Source organism: Chiloscyllium punctatum, chromosome 2, assembly GCF_047496795.1.
Source record: "Chiloscyllium punctatum isolate Juve2018m chromosome 2, sChiPun1.3, whole genome shotgun sequence".
Classification (NCBI taxonomy): Eukaryota; Metazoa; Chordata; class Chondrichthyes; order Orectolobiformes; family Hemiscylliidae; genus Chiloscyllium; species Chiloscyllium punctatum.
This window is the reverse complement of record NC_092740.1, coordinates 61,316,087-61,332,962: the sequence shown is the minus strand read 5'-3', so window position 1 is coordinate 61,332,962 and position 16,876 is coordinate 61,316,087. Positions and strand designations below refer to the sequence as shown.

The following is a 16,876-nucleotide window of genomic DNA, read 5'->3' as shown; positions in this document are numbered from 1 at the left end:
GCATCTGAGGAGCAATAAAATCGACGTTTCGGGCAAAAGCCCTTCATCAGGAATACAGCAATGATTCAGATCTAAACTTTGCACTGTTGACCAGTGGTGGATAATTAAACTGGAGGAGGCAGCTCCACAATTACTTCTACTTTTAAAACTGGGGGGAGCCCAGAACATCAGTGTGAAAGATAAACCTGAAGCATTTGCAACAATCTTCAGCCAGAAGTACCGAATGGATGATCCATCTTGGTCTCTACTAGTGGCCCTTGCCATCATAGATGCCAGTCTTCAGCAAATTTGATCCACTCCATATGGTATCAGGAAATGGTTTGAGACATTAAATACTGCGAGAGCGTGGGCCCTGACAACATTCAAACAATAGCTGCTCTGCCCCTAGCCAGGCTGTTCAAGTACAATATTGACATCTCTCTGACAATGTGGGCAATTGTATGTCCTGGATACGAAAGAAGGGCATATACAGCCTGACAAATTACCATCCAAACAGTCTGCTCTTGATCATCAGTAAAGTGGTGCAAAGTTTCATCAACCTGCTCAGCAATAACCTGCTCAGTGAAACCCAGTTTCAGTTCCTCTAAGGTCACTCAGCTTCAGAGCTTCATTACCGTCTTAGTTCAAACATGGACAAAAGAGTTGAATTCCAGAGGTGAAGTGAGAGTGACAGCCCTTGACATCAAGGCTCCACTTGACTGCATAAAGGAACCCTGGCAAAACTGCAATTAATGGCTATCAGGGAAAAGTCAAACCTGACACATAGGAAAATGGTCATGATTGTTGAATGTCAGTCATTTCAGCTCCAGGACATCTCTGCAGGAGTTCCTCAGGATAGTGTCTGAGGTCCAAACATCTTCAGTTGCTTCATCAATGACTTTCTCTCCATCATAAGGTCAGAAGTGGGGATGTTTGCTGATGATTGCACAATGTTCAGCACTATTTGCAACTCTTCAAATACTGAAGCAGACCATGTCCAAATGCAGCAAGACCTGGACAATACCCAGGCTTGGGGTGAAAAATAGCAAGTAACATTTACGCCACAGAAATGCCAGGCAATGACCATCTCTAATAGGGGACAAGGTAACCTTCACCTCCTCTACAGCAGGTCAGAGGCTAGGAACACTGCTGCAATCAACTAACCTCACTTCTCAAAGTCTCTACAGAATTTACAATGCACAAGTCAGGAATGTGATTGAATACTCCCCACTTGCATCAATGCGTACAGCTCCAACAACATTCAAAAAGCTTGACAATATTCAGGATAAGGCAGTCTTCCTCATTGGTACCACATCCACTCAGTAGCAGCAGTGTGTACTACCTACAAAGGTGCAATGCAAAAATACACCAACGATCTTTAAATGACAGCTTCCAAGCTCATTTCCATTTCCATTTTGAAGGGCAAGAGCAGCAAGTACATGGGAACACCACCACCTCCAAGCCACACAACACCCTGATTTGGAAATATATTGCCATTCCTTCAGTCATTGGGTCAATTTCCTGGAATTCTCTCCCTAAAGATATTTTCAGCCTACCTGCAGCACATGGACTGTTAAAATGGGCAGCTCACTATTGCCTTTTCAAGAGTAACCAAGAACTGGCAAAAATGCTTACCCAGTCAGTTTTTTTTTAATTCATTCACAGAATGAGGGCAACACTGGCTAGGCCAGCATGTATTGCCTATCCCAGAGGGAAATTAAGAGTCAACCACATTGCTGTGGGTCTGGAGTCACATGTAGGCCAGACCAGATAAGGATGGCAGTTTCCTTCCCTAAAGGGCAATGGTGAACCAGATATTTTTTTTTTCCTTGACAATCGACTCATGGTCATTATTAGACTCAATTCTAGATATTTAGTGAATTCAAATTCCACCATCTGCCATGGCAGAATTTGAACCTGGGTCCCAGTAGTGATAATACCACTAGAACATTGCCTCCTTGCTTTACTTACATCCCATGAGTGAGATTTTTGTTTAGAAATAGCATGGAAGGGCAAATTCTCCTCCGTTTATATTTATATGTAATTGCAGTCTGTGGAAAGTTCTGGAGAAGCAAAGAATGAAGCAGCTTTCCTATTCAAGTCCAATGTGATTGATATACTCAGATTTTCAAATTGCAGTTAATTAAGCTCCTTTTGAGCAACTGAGTTAAATCAAGGGGGATTTTTTCCCCTTTTTGAAGAGACCTACCAGTGTCAAGTGCTTTGAAATTCCATTGAATTTCACTTCCATTAAACTATAAGGAAGGTGTTAAAATGATGATCTCTCGAGTCAACTAAGAATTTTTAAACGTCTACTGTAAAAAAACCAAGGTATGCTTTGAAGGTACTTTCTTACATTCATGTTATTTTTTTGTGGCCTGTACATCATACGAGTAATACAATGCACACATACTAAGAATTGTCAGTTCTTGACAATTATCTGCCTCCACAAATTTCAATCACATTCTTTTAACTATTAATCACTTATTTGAAATGTGACTATTGTGTTTCTTCCACAAAGGTAGAGTTTATCCCATTTCAGTCATGTCGTGCTCCAGCTGTTGCCAAGGAAGGTCTTGTGATCAGAATTCTGTGCTGCTCTTCTCTTTGAATGCACACTTACCAGAGCTTATGTCTACCTGCATGACAGGCTGCCAAGTCTTAATCGTGCATTAGAAAAGTAGCACTCCACTCACATACTGCCTTTAACATCTCTACTCCTCCTTTTCGGGGTGGGGGTGGGAGAGCAGGCTTGCATATTGCCAGTCTCAGTTATGTTGTTGCTAACAGAATAACATACTCACACAATGACTGTCATTGAAATGATCCTGCAGTTGGTTACATGAAACTCACACTTCATTACAACAAACTAATAATAGGTGTGCATGGCAGCTCCCAAAACAGTACTGTACATTCTGATTGACTTACTTCTCGTCACTCGCAAGAACAAGTGCTCTGCATATTTAATAGCAATGTGTGCACAAACAGGGAAAGCACTGTTTCCCCATAGAAATATATGGGCAGAAATATCTAGTTGGAAGGGCTATATTATTCCATTTGCCTTTTATAGCTGTATAATTCAGATCTTTTCTTCTTACATTTTAAACTAATTCTAGTTATTTTAAAAGCACCTTTGCAGCATTTTCAGTCTCTCAATTTCTGAAAGCAATTTCCTTCAAAATAAGTGTCAGGAAATTAAATCCCTTTAAAGTGCAGATGAATATTCTGGCAAAATATTATAATATTGGTAACTGACCTCTACCACCATTGTTCAGGTTAGAACCTTGAGCCCAGTTATGAAACCTATCTTATAATGGATTTCATTCCCCATTGGCATAACCCTTCACTACTGGTTAGCTTAATTAGCTGGTAAGCAATGCTAACAATGTTGTTTCAATTCCCACACTGGGTGAGATTCTAATGAAGGATTCTCCTTCTCAACTTTTTCCCTTGCCTGGGGCATGGTGGCCTTCAGTTTAAACCAGAGCTATCTCTCTCTAATTGAAAGAGTGGGATTATGGTGACTTTGCCTTTAACTTGATGGGATTACAGTCTAAACAGGCACCTCTTGAGGTCAATTAAAGAATAACTACTGTGGAAATATTCAGTAGACGTTCATAAATTCAGTGGTAAGACCTCGAGAAGTCACCAAAACAAAAGCAATTCTTTCCTTTTTATTGAAAGCTCAAAATTGATTATTATTTGTTTCAGGGTTAAAGTATGACTCTTGAGTTGTGTTGGTCATGTTTTGAACATGACATCAGTGTACAAATGGACAATATGTAACATGATGGTCGAATTACGCAAATAAATGTCTCCATTTAAGACAACGGTAAGCGGGGAGGAAAACCACCGTTCCACCTAACGAGCTTCTGATAAAATTGCAGCATTTGAAATTGCAAACTTCACATTAGCGCATCAGATAGTCTACTGGATTACCCAAAGCAAAAACAGCGCATCACTGATACTGGGGACAAGTGATCTTTGGGGGTGCGCTGCACAAACGTTACGAAGCGTTCTTATATTTCAGGTGACCTTAAGGGGCGAGCCCCATTGTAACTTTTTTTGCCTCCTTACCCAGTTGGGACAGTCGTGAATCAGCACTTGGACTCTGCCGAAGACATAAGCCTGGTACTCGACAAAGGCAGGAAATGTGATGTGGGTGGCAAAGCTGAGCAAGCGCCTCTCTTCAACGTGCCGGATAATGGCATGTCTGCCGAAATAGGTGGTGATCAGATCCGGCTGCTGCAGGCTGTCCTCAAAGCCCGCTCTCTCATTGCCCAGAGCCACGATCCGAACCGACCTAAACAAGGAGAACAAGTTACACATCGGGGCACTCAGTCAACGGAGACGAGCATCAGCCGTGTAATTACAGGCGTGCAGCTTGGAAGGGGGGGGCTTTGTGAGACCAGGCTGACTTTAACACCGAATACAGCAGAAGTGAACTCAATACCATAAAAAAAAACTCCAAACGACTTTAACCGAACCTCGGTGCCGTGCAACTTACATGATCAATGCTGGCTCGACAGCTTCACACAAACGCCGAGCCAACGCTGGGGTTTATTCATACTCATATCGGTGCAAGTAACAAAGAAACTCGAAGTGAGCTGAGGCTGGCTCCCTGCCCTGGGTAGACCGCAGAGAATGCAGCAATAGCCAGCGAGACGAGGCGGTGAACTTTACTCTCGCTGTGGGTTTGTCCTCAGTCCAGAGCGGATCAACTGAGGCTGCAAAGGCGGCTTCTGGTACAGTCAGCCTGCTCTGTGGACAACAGGACAGAGCTCTCCTTTTTTTCCCAATACACTGTATACTCGCAAAAACCCGGTCCAGTCACAGGCTCCTGACGTCAGTGAAAGCAAAGGAATTAGATTTAAATCCGTTCACAAAACACTGCTGCAGCCACACACGGGGTTTATCCCCTGACTTTATTCAAATAAGGAAAATCACAGTGATGTTAATGGTAAGGAAGGACAGAGAGAGAGCGAGAGAGGTTTCTCGGGCAGCGGGGAATTGGAAACGGGAAATCATTTGTAACACCATGCTTGGATCAATATACCCTGTGTGTCCTCTAACATGTGGGAAGGACAGCAGGCGGCTGGTAGTTGATACCATTGTTAGCACTGGTGACCTAAATGACTAACCCAGCAGCAATGAGCACAAAAACTTATATTGTTTCAGATAGTTTTTTTTCACTAAACTTTAATTTCTCAGAGTAGTCAGTTAACCACAGGTACAGGCCCTGACACTGTCCACCAGCTACATTAGGATAGATTACCAATGATCCTGCCAAACACTGTAATACATCAACCATGGGATAGCTTTCGTTCTATAAATAGTCTGGTAAAGTGGGGGCTCAGCAATATTATAACTGCAAACATCACATATATCCGTGTTCTCTGAAACTCAGTGTAAACTCCCTTTATTTCCGCTTCAGAAATAACTGTACCTCTAGCTAAGCAATACTCAGCACAGCCTCATCACTGGCATCTACCTGGCAATGTGGAAAATGACCCAGGTATGCCCTATCCACACAAATCAGGGCAAATCACCCGAGCCAATTATTGCCCCATCAGTGCACTCTGAATCATCAGCCAAGTGTTGAAACACATCATTAACAGTGCTATCAAGTGGCACTGACACAGCAATAACTTACTCACTGATGTTCAATCAGGTTCTGCTAGGGCTACTCAACTGCTGACCTCATTATATACTTGCTCCAAACATGGACAAAAGAGCTGAAATCGAGAGAGAGAGAGAGAGAGATGAGACTGCTTCTTCTTCATATTAAGGCTGCATTTGACTGAGTCTGACATCAAGCAGCACTCACAAGACTGCAATCAGTGGGAGTCAGAAAGTAAATTTTCCACTGGTTGGAGTAAGACTTCATACAAAGGAAAGGGACTGTGGATGTTGGAGGTCAATCACCTCAGTCCTGGAACATCAATGCATGAGATCCCCAGGGATCTTCTAAACGCAGCTCACATGATTCATAAATAACTTTCCTTCCATCTTAAGGTCAGAAGTGTTGACATTCACAGACGATTGTACAGTGTTCAGCAGCATTTCCAACTCCTCAAAGCAAAGAGGTCTGTGTCCTTATTAAGCAAGACCTGGACAACATTAAGTTTTGGACTGACAAGTGGCATGTAACAGTAATGCCATACAAATATGATGGAAGTGGACAGTATATTAGTGTTGTTTTAGATTTAGATTTTATTGTCATGTGTATTCGAGTACAGTAAAAAGTGTACAAAGTTGCCAGTCTCAGGCACCAACTTAGTATACAAAAGACAGGATTACAAACAGAAACAGAAATAAAAGAAACAGCCAAAAGAAAACATCAGAAAAACAACAATTTTGTATTTCTGTATTGTACATGTTAAGATGGGAGAAGACATAGTTTTAGTTTCACTTTGAGAGTTTTAGTGCCAGGAAATGTCATGTTTGTTTATACATTTGTTTCGTGAAGGTTATAGCCTTGAATTAGAGCATGAGGTGAACAGTTCAGAGCATTAAAAAAAACAATAGAACAGAGAAAAACTGTTGTTGCCTTGTGACAGGAGTCCAGTAAAACAGAAAGTTACAACAATCTGGAAGAAATCAGGCAGTGTGCAGGTTCATGCAAAGGTAAAAGATCTGTAACAGTAAGGTTAGCAATCTCCAAAATATTCAGAGCAGGAATGAGGAAAAGTCCCAATTGTTTAGGAGAAAGGCTTCAGCTCATAAAGATACATGTTTATGGAACAAATGTTCAGCAACAAAAGAGTTGAGGTAATATTGCTTTTTAAGGGTCTTAAGATGAGTCATTAACTAAAGAAAATATAATTGAATGAACTGCATAAATTTGCTGAAAAGAAACTGACTAAAGCTTTTTCTTCAACATGTACAAATGTAAAGTGAAGATGGACAGACCCTTCACTGAGTTTTAGGTGTTTGTTTGGATAAAAAGGGTTGAATCATTCTTTTTGATATTTGTAATGAGATCATTTCAAATAGTCCTTATACAGTGTAACATGGATCACATTGTCTAATAAAACTTCAAGTTATTTTCTTAAAAGTATCTTGTGAATATGTTCAGTAACTAATTTCCATGGTAAAGAAAAAGAAAAACAACACTTTCGAGCAATAAGCCAGATCTCACTTGGTGATTTGACTTGTCCAGTGTTCCAATCAGGTGGGATCTTAACAAAGTGGTTTGCAGGATCAAAATTCATGGAATTTAAGAGGGATCTGTGTATCTTAAAAAGTATGTGCAAGTACAGTGCATTAAAAAATAGGAATATGAAGTATATTGTACTAGTAGGACATTCAAAACAACTGACTATTGCTAGACTTTATTGGAAGTACAAACTGGAACAAAAGGATTACTTGAAATCTTTGACTAAGGCTAAATTGAGAAAGTTATTGAAGAAATTGAAGGTAAAAATAAAAACATAATTTAGAGTTAAAAAGAGGGAAACTTGAAATTGACGTGTCATTGATAAAATGAGTTTTCAATGAAAAAGCTTGAATCAGAAGGAAAATGCAATACAAAACAATGCAATACAGAGGAACATTCCTACTTCTTATTTAGATCAGTGACATATTATTACCCATTCATGATATTTATCCTGCTGTTTGCCTCATGTTCATGTGTTTATCAAAATACACCTTCGACATTGCTAATGTGCCTACTTCCACCTCCTCCACTGACAGTGCTTTCCGAGGCATCCACCACCCTCTGTCTGAAAAACTTTCCCACAACATTTCCCCTAAACTTGCCCCCTCTCATCTTGAACCTATGCCTTCTTGTAGTTGAATAGACAGAAATGAAAAATAAGGAAAGGGGAGGGAAGACAACGATAAAGAAAATGAGAAACAAAGACAAATTTGAAAAGAGATGGGAAGAATTGAGCTTGAAATGAAAAGTGTGAAGGAAGAAAAAGAAAGACAGTGGAATTTAAAAGGCCTATACTCTAGAAAGAGAACTCAGACATGACTTGGTAGAGAAATACTGAAAGCAAAGGAAGAAAGAAGTGGTGAAAAATGATGATTCTGTTTCCATGTGGGATTAAACTAGAAATCTGTGTTTAGTTCATAAAGTTATAGAGGATGTAATTCATTGATATTGTCATAGTACCCATGATGTTGAAGTGGCCAAAAGTTCCTTGGCCCTCAATATTATAAAATCGATTATTAACAGATTCATTAAATGTCTGCACCAGTTGTCTGAGCATTTTAACTCAATGCCAGTTTCCTGATAGGTACAGCTATGAATGTGTACACTATTTCATCAGAATCACAAAGTGCAGACTATGAAGCTGTTAAAAGGGAAACAATCAACATTTATGAGCTTGCCTCTGACGCATATTAATTAAAATGTAGGATTCTAATAAAGCAATCTAATCATATACTTGTAGACATTGCAACAGAAAAGAAATATCTGTGGAATCAGTGGTTTCAATCACTGAAGTTGGAGAGAAATTTTAAGAATGCAAGTGAAATCATGACTATGTATTAATTCTGAAGTAGTGTTTCAGCACACCGTAATAATTATCCTAATGAGAGTTAAATGTCAAAGATCCAAAAAATGGCAGCTCTGGCGGTTACCACTGATATCTCACACAGAGTGTTGGATGGGAAGAAATAGTCATATGAGAATCAAGAAAGAAAATGGAAAATTTTCTGGGGATGGAAATTATATGAGTTTTAGGAAAGAAACAGACCTTTTCTTAGATGTGCACATTGCTTCAAGTATTTTTTCAGGGATTCTTCCGTGTGGCCCCAGTGAGATTTCTTTCTGTATATTACCAGATGGGATACACCCGAAACAGCAACTTCTCCACCTCCTGATGGTACCTGGCAAGTTCTTCCAGCCTTCTCCCTGCGTACCTAATTAACCAGCTACCCCATCCCTAAGTGAATGAATCCATCATGTCCAATTCCATCATTGTCTTACCAAAACAGCTTTGGATATCTGGAAATTTATTGAAGAGACTGGGAGGTGGGCAGAGGGGTGGGGTTGTCTTGTTAGTTAAGAATGAAATTAAATCTATGGTACTGAAATACCCAGGATCAGATGGTGTGGAGTCTGTGTGGATGGAATTGAGGAACTACAAGGCAAAAAAACCATAGTGGGAATTATTGTACAGACCTCCCAACAGTGGTCAGGACCAGGGGTGCAGTATGTACCAGGAAATATTAGATTAGATTAGATTACTTACAGTGTGGAAACAGGCCCTTCGGCCCAACAAGTCCACACCGCCCCGCCAAAGCGCAACCCACCCATACCCCTACATCTACCCCTTACCTACACTACAGGCAATTTAGGATGGCCAATTCACCTGACCCACACATCTTTGGACTGTGGGAGGAAACCGGAGCACCCGGAGGAAACCCACGCAGACACGGGGAGAACGTGCAAACTCCACACAGTCAGTCGCCTGAGGCGGGAAATGAACCCGGGTCTCTGGCACTGTGAGGCAGCAGTGCTAACCACTGTGCCACCGTGCCGCCCAATAGATAGGGCATGTCAGAAAGACAAGGTCACAGTAATCATGGGGGACGTTAACATGCAAATGGACTGGGTGAATAATGTTGCCGGTAGGTCCAAAGAAAGGGAATTCATGGGATGTTTATAGGATCGCTCTTTGTACCAGCTTGTGATGGAGCCCCAAGGGAGCAAGCCATTCTGGACTTAATGCTATGTAATGAGCCAGACTTTATAAAAGATCTTAAAGTAAGGGAACACTTAGAAGGCAGCGATCATAATATGGTAGAGTTTAGTCTGCAGTTTGAAAGAGAGAAGGCAAAATTGGATGTTGCAGTTAAATAAAGATAATTACAAGTGCACGAGAGAGGAACTGACAAAAATCGACTGGAAGCAGAGCGTGGTGAGACAGTAGAGCAAAAATGGCAGGAGTTTCTGGGCATAATTGAGGTCAGAACAGAGATTCATCCTAATGAAAGATTATCCGGGGGAGGATTAGACAGCCATGGCTGACAAAGGAAGTCAGGAAATGTATCATAGAAAAAGAGAGAGCCCATAAAGTGGCCAAGAGCACTGGGAAATCAGGAGATTGGAAAGACTACAAAAACAAACAGAGGATAACAAAGAGAGAAATAAGGAAGGAGAGCTAGCCAATAATATTAGAAATGAGAGTAGAAGTTTCTTTCAATACATAAGAAACAAATGAAAGGCAAAAGTAGAAATAGGGCTGCTCCAAATTGACACAGGAAGGCTAGTGATGGGAGATAAGGAAATAACTGAAGAACTCAATATATACTTTGTGTCAGTCTTCACAGTTGAAGACATGAATAATATCCCAACAGTTAAGGAGAATTGGGGGCAGAGTTAAGTATAGTAGCCATTAGAAAAGAGAAAGTGCTAGAAAAGCTAAAAGGTCTAAAAATTGATAAATCTCCTGGCCCCAATGGGCTACATCCTTGAGTTCTGAGGGAGGTAGCTGAAGAAATAGCAGAGATGTTGATTGTAATCTTTCAAAAATCACTGGAGTCAGGGAAATTCCCAGATGATTAGAAAATCACTGTTGTAACCCCCTTGTTCAAGAAAGGATCAAGACAAAAGATGGAAAATTATAGGGCGATTAGCCTAATTTAAGTAAAATTTTAGAATCCATCGTTCAGGGTGAGATTTCTAAATTCTTGGAAGTGCAGGGTTGGATTAGAACAAGTGAGCATGGATTTAGTAAGGGGAGGTCATGTCTGACAAACCAGTTAGAGTTCTTTGAAAAGGTAACAATTAGATTAGACCAAGGAAACCCGGTGGATGTAATCTACCTAGACTTCCAAAATGCCTTTGATCAGGTGCCTCACAGGAAGCTGCTGAGTTAGGTGAGGAGCCATGGTATTTGAGGTGAGCTACTGGCATGGATTCAGAATTGACTGTCTGACAGAAGGCAGAGAGTTGGGATAAAATGTTCTTTTTTCAGAATGGCAGCTGGTGATAAGTGGTGACCCACAGGGTTCAGTGCTGAGGCTGCAGCTGTTCAATTTATAAATTAATGATCTGGATGAAGGGACTGGGAGCATTCTGATGAAGTTCGCCAATGATACAAAGTTAGGTGGACAGGCAGGTAGTTCTGAGAAGGTGGGGAGGCTGATGAAAGATTTAACGAGGTAAAAACAATGACTGCAGATGCTGGAAACCAGATTCTGGATTAGTGGTGCTGGCTTTTGCCTGAAACGTCGATTTCGAAGCTCCTTGGATGCTGCCTGAACTGCTGTGCTCTTCCAGCACCACTAATCCAGAATGCAGAAAGATTTAGACAGTTTAGGAGAGTGGTCCAAGAAATAGCTGATGAAATTCAATGTCAGCAAATTGCAAGTTTTTGCACTTCGGGAAAAAGAATACAGGGACGGACTATTTTTTCAATAGAGAGAAAATTCATACAACTTAAGTACAAAGGGATCTGGAAGTACTAGTTCAGGATTCTCTAAAGGCTGACTTGCAGGTTGAGTCCATGATTAAGAAAGCAAATGTAATGTTGTCATTTATTTCAAGAGGGTTGTAATGTAAAAGCAACAGTGTGCTACTGAGACTTTATAAAGCTCTAGTTAGGCCCCATTTAGAATACTGTGTCCAGTTTTGAGTCCCACACCTCAGGAAGGACAAACTGGACTGGAGCGTGTCCAGTGGAGATGCACACAGATGATCCCTGGAATGGTAAGCCTAACATATGATGAAGGGCTGAGGATCCTGGGATTAGAGTTTACAAGATTGAGGGGAGATCTAATGGAAACTTACAAGGTAATGCATGGCAGAGAAAGGGTGGACACTGGAAATTTGTTTCCACCAGGCAGAAATATTAGGATTTGTGGGCACAGCCTTAGAATTAGAGGGGGTCAATTTAAAATGGAAATGAGGAGACATTTCTTCAGCCAGAGAGTCGTGGGCCTGTGGAATTCATTGCCACTGAGTGCAATGGAGGCCGGGACGTTAAATGTCTTCAAGGCAGAGATTGATAAATTCTTAATCTTTCAAGGAATTAAGGGCTACGGGGAGAGTGCAGGTAAGTGGCATTGAAATGCCCATCAGCCATGATTGAATGGCGGAGTGGACTCGATGGGCTGAATGGTCTTACTTCCACTCCTATTTCTTATGGTCTTATGGTCTTAAAGGACTAGCATCCTTGGTTCCTGCACCATATTCAAAAGACAAGCTCTACCACTCTGAAGCTGCCCTGCTTAGTCAAGAATGTTTCTGAGTTGTCAGAAAGGGGATACATAGCTCTGTGATGCTCCAATGGGCATCTGGATGTTTTGGTTCGGGAATTGCTGCAAAGGAGATGAGTCTTTTTCCTAGAGTACTGCCAGAAGAGGTCACACTGCAGACTGTGGCAGCCTGATCCAAGGTTGTCAGCAGATCAGTGCGATGCTGTGGAGGAACAGCTAGCAGATTCCCATCCTGGTAGCTCTTCTTATGAACTCTCCAGATCTCCACCCAACCCAGCTACACGAGCCTGCACCAGCCATCTTATCTCCTGACCCTTGGCATATGAGTTCTCCTAAGTCTGGGCAAATCCCCCTCCTGTATGACCTGCTCCCCATCCATAATTTACGATGTAACCCTTTGCAGATACTGGTGCCCCCTTTCACATTTATCATTTCCCTATTTCCCCCCTACCCTGTAGCCCCCAAACAGGCTTGCCAAGGCTTCCCAGAAATTTCTTCATCCCCTCCAACCCTCTTCCTTTAGGTTTCTGTGAAAGGACCTGATAGACTGACTGTGGCCCGTTCCCTCGAGGACCTAACTGGACAGCCATGATAAGAGGTACCCAAACCCCAATTGATGGCTACCCTTTTCCCCCACCAATATTAGCCCTTATGGAGCCACTGACTACCACCCATGCCTTGGAATGGAGAGCCATGAATCTCCTGATGGAGAAAACACCATCCAGATTCATGACCATGGACAATCTCCTGGATTAGGTTGACTTATTCTGGTCAGCATCTCCATGCACTTCAGTGGGGACTACTCTCTAAGACCATGACACATGGATTCTTGTTTGCGGTGCATGCAGTGTGTTTGCCACATAAGCTGCTAGTACATTGTACTGGTATGAGGTTAATGTATCAAGATATCTGCCCTCTAGTCTGAGGAGCAGACCAGCAAAACAAACGAGCAAGACAAGGCGTGGATGTTGTGAGCATTCAGGAAGGCATCAAGCAAGCAATTGCTAAGAGGACAAGTGAGCAGCCATGAGATGCAGCCCTTCTCTAATCATGATGCAGATACCTGTTTCTGTACACAAAGTGTCCTGATTCTCTTTTTCAATGCTAGTTGCAACTGCTGCTTGTAATACAAGATGTGCTTCTAAGTAACCAGGAAGTGGATTGGAAAGATGCCTTGCTGGACATGAGGGGTTGGCAAATGCCGAATGGGAATATTCATGGGCAAGAGATATGCACGGCTTGCTTTGGTTGTGACCATGTGCTGAGCTATTCACAGCCATCAGAGAACTGAAATCACCAGGTACCCATTCTGATTTCGATATCAAGAATTCTGGACATCTAACTTGTTTAGATAATTTGGTTAGATGGGAAAGCAAATATTATGGGTAGAGTTGGGACATTATTAAAGCAGGAACTGAAATTACCAAGCTATAATCCATCTTAATTGGCAACCTATCATGCCTAAGTGAGAACCTTGCCCCCCAGCAAAAGGATAAAAGATGGACTATGTGCACCCAACATCAAAATTGACCTCAGCTGACTTCTTCTCCAATTCTGCCACAAATCTTGTCATAGACCACATTAGTCAGACCCCTCTAAGATTCCACCCAAGGACAACAAAATAATAAAAGACAAAGGTTAGAATCTAAAAATCTTACAAAGAATTTTTTTTTTACCATAGTAATACAATTGGACAAATTAGAGATAATTGCTGGAAGTTAAATGGGAGAACTATTGCAGTTATCGGAACACCCAAGGAACCCAGAGAAAAGGGTGTATCAATAAAGGAAATGGAGGGTAAAACTGTAGCTGTGGTACAGATGGAACCAGTCAAGAAAGTCAAGCAAGGTCTTTCTTAAAGATTGCCAAGAGAATCAGTGTAGATTTTGAATGTTTAATTTCAAAGGGGGAATGTGTTTTTACTCCAGGAGGCAAATCAAAACAGTTGTTGAGAGATACTGAAGCAAGCCTCATGCTGCTGCTGGCTGATGATACAACATGTCTTGAGAGCTAAGGTGCTAGACAGAAAGTTAGCTTTACAGAGCATCTGTATTCTGTCTGCAAAAATGGTGCTGAGCGTCGAGCTGTCTGCTACTTCAATACACCACTGTGTCCCCACACCAATCTTTCTGCCTTGGGCTTCCTGCAATGCTTCAGTGAAGTTCAGCACAATCTGGAAAAACAGCATTTCATTTTAGACTTGGGATTCTACAGCCTTCAGGACTCAATATCGAGTTCAATAGTTTTAGAACCTGAACACTTCCTTCTATGTCCTTTACCAACCCCACATACCCTAGGCCCTGTCATGACACGGGCTGCTTTCATCACAGCTAAGCCATTTCTATCCATTAATAATCCCTATTGTCAACTTTTCTCCCTCCATGGCTCCCCATCATCCATCTCTTTTTCCATCAACTGTCTTTCTGTCTCTATGGGCTCCGACTCCATCTATCTGCTTACTTGTCTTCCACAGATATACTACCTTTTCCTAGCTACATCAGTTCCGAAGAAAGGTCACTGTACCCGAAACGTTGACACTGCTTTCTCTGCCCAGATGATGTCAAACCTGTTGAGTTTTTCTAGTCTCTTCTGTTTTAGTTTTCAACCTTCAGCATCTGCAGTTCTTTGTTTTATCACAATCTTAGCAACTGATTTGACCGTGAAATGAAATTCTGCTTCCCCCCCCCCACCCCATGCTGTCCATTCCAAAGACAGAATCAAAGAATTGTTGAAGTTCAGAAGAAGACCATCCAGCTCATTGTGCCTGCCTGTGAATCCCATTGGTGCAAAACAACTTGGGATTTGATCCCAGCTTCAGCTGGGGTAGATTCAGAACCTGTCATGTTGCCCAATCTGTGCTAAGATGGATTTGTCTTTGGGCAGAGAACTGAAGAAGAGAAACAAGACATTCTTTGAAGAGGTAATGAGCACTTAGACAATGGAGAACCAGTGGACATGATGTATTTGGACTTCCAAAAGGCCTTAGACAAGGTTCCATACAAGACGCTGCTAAATAAGATAAGAGCCCATGATGTTAGGGGCAGGGTATTGACATGGATAGAGGATTAGCTGACTGGCAGAAGACAGAGAATGGGATAAAGGGGTCTTTTTCAGACTGGCAGCCAGTGGCAAGTGAAGTTACATAGGGGTCAGTGTTGGGGCCACACTATTTAAGTTATACATAACAATCTGGATGCAGGAACTGAGGGCATTGTTGCGGGTTTGTAGGTCAAACAAAGATAGGTGGAGGGACAGGTAGTGTTGAAGAAGTAGAGAGGCTGCAGAAGGACTTGGACAGGTTAGGAGAGTGAGCAAAGAGTTCAGTGTGAGAAAGTGTGAGATCATGCATTTTGGTAGGAAGAATAGAGTCATAGACCTTTGCTAATCAAGGACAGGCTTGGGAATCCTCGGAGTTTGGGAATTCTAGTTCAAGATTCTACTAAAGTAAATGTTCAGGTTCAGTTGGCAGTTAGGAAGACAAATGCAATATTAGGATTCATTTTGAGATGGCTAGAATACAAAAGCAAGGATTTGCTGTTGAGGCTGTATAAGATTCTGGTCAGAAACATTTGGAATATTAGTGAGCAGATTTGAGCCTTATATCTAAGGAAGGATGTGTTGGCATTGGAAGGGGCAAATGATCCCAGGATGAAGGGCTTGGTTGATGATTTGAGGATGCTGGGTTTAGAAGGATGACAAGGGAGCTCATTGAAATTTCTAGAATACTGAGAGGCCTCGATAGAGTGGACATGGAAATATTGTTTTCATTGATAGGAGAGATTAGGACCTGAGGGCACTGCCTCAGAGTGAAGGGATACTGTTTAGAGCTGAGGTGTGAAGGAATTTCTTCAGCCAGAGGGTGGTGAATCTGTAGTATTCATTGCTGCAGGAGGCTGCGTAGGTTAAGTCATTGAGTCTATTTTACATAAAGATAGATCGGTTCTTGATTGGTAAGGGGTTCAAAGATTATGTAGGGAAGGTAGGAATGTGATTGAGAAACATATCAGTCATGATCAAATGGTGAAGCCAGCTCAATAGGCCAAATGTCTAATTCTGCTCTTATGTCTTATGGTCTTGTGATGAATTTCAGAATCACAAAATTGTTACAATATAAAAGCCAGCCATTAAGCCCATCATACCACCAGTTCTTAAAATGAGCATCATTACCTAGTGCCAAATTCCACCCTTTTCCTAAATCTCTGAACACTACTTCTATTCAAATAATCACCAAATGCTCTACTGAATGCCTCCGTTGAACCTGCTTCCACCACATTTCCATACTCTAACAAATCAATATTTGAAAAAGACTTCTCTTGCATCACCCTTCTTCATTTGCACATCACTTTAAATCTATGTCCTCATGTCCCTGATCTTTCAGGAGCGAGACAACTTTTCCCTATCTATTCTGTCCAGTGTACTTATGATTTCAAAAGCATCCATCAAATCTCCTCTCGGCCTTCTTCTTCTTGAGAACAGTCTCAACTTCTTCAGTCTATCCTCATTACTGAAGTTTCTCATTCCTGGAATGACTCTTGGAAACAAATCATCCTTCTCAGGGCTCTCCCACAATCCATCTGCTACTGAAATCCTCATCCAGATTTAATTTTATTTCTCGACACAACTACTAAACTATTATTCTGGACAGCCTCTCTCTCATTTCCATCCTACATAAAACTGAGGTCATCAAAAGCTCAGTGGCCCATAACCTAATTCACATCGAAAC

At 41.6% G+C, this 16,876-nt stretch overlaps 1 protein-coding gene across 2 annotated transcripts in view; it reads right to left on the bottom strand.

The window, feature by feature from the left end:
• rhobtb3 (Rho related BTB domain containing 3) overlaps nucleotides 1-4,903 on the bottom strand; it is a 159,502-nt gene extending 154,599 nt beyond the window's left edge. Inside the window, exons 1-2 of one of the 2 annotated variants that reach the window (XM_072583212.1) lie at nucleotides 4,487-4,903; nucleotides 4,057-4,282 (exon numbers count right to left, since the gene is read on the bottom strand). In XM_072583212.1, the coding sequence (XP_072439313.1) occupies nucleotides 4,057-4,282; nucleotides 4,487-4,488 (228 nt within the window). In that variant the 5' untranslated portion in view covers nucleotides 4,489-4,903. The remainder of the gene's footprint in view (nucleotides 1-4,056; nucleotides 4,283-4,486) is intronic. The other variant, XM_072583204.1, reaches the window with a different exon arrangement.
• Nucleotides 4,904-16,876: the final 11,973 nt, after the last annotated feature.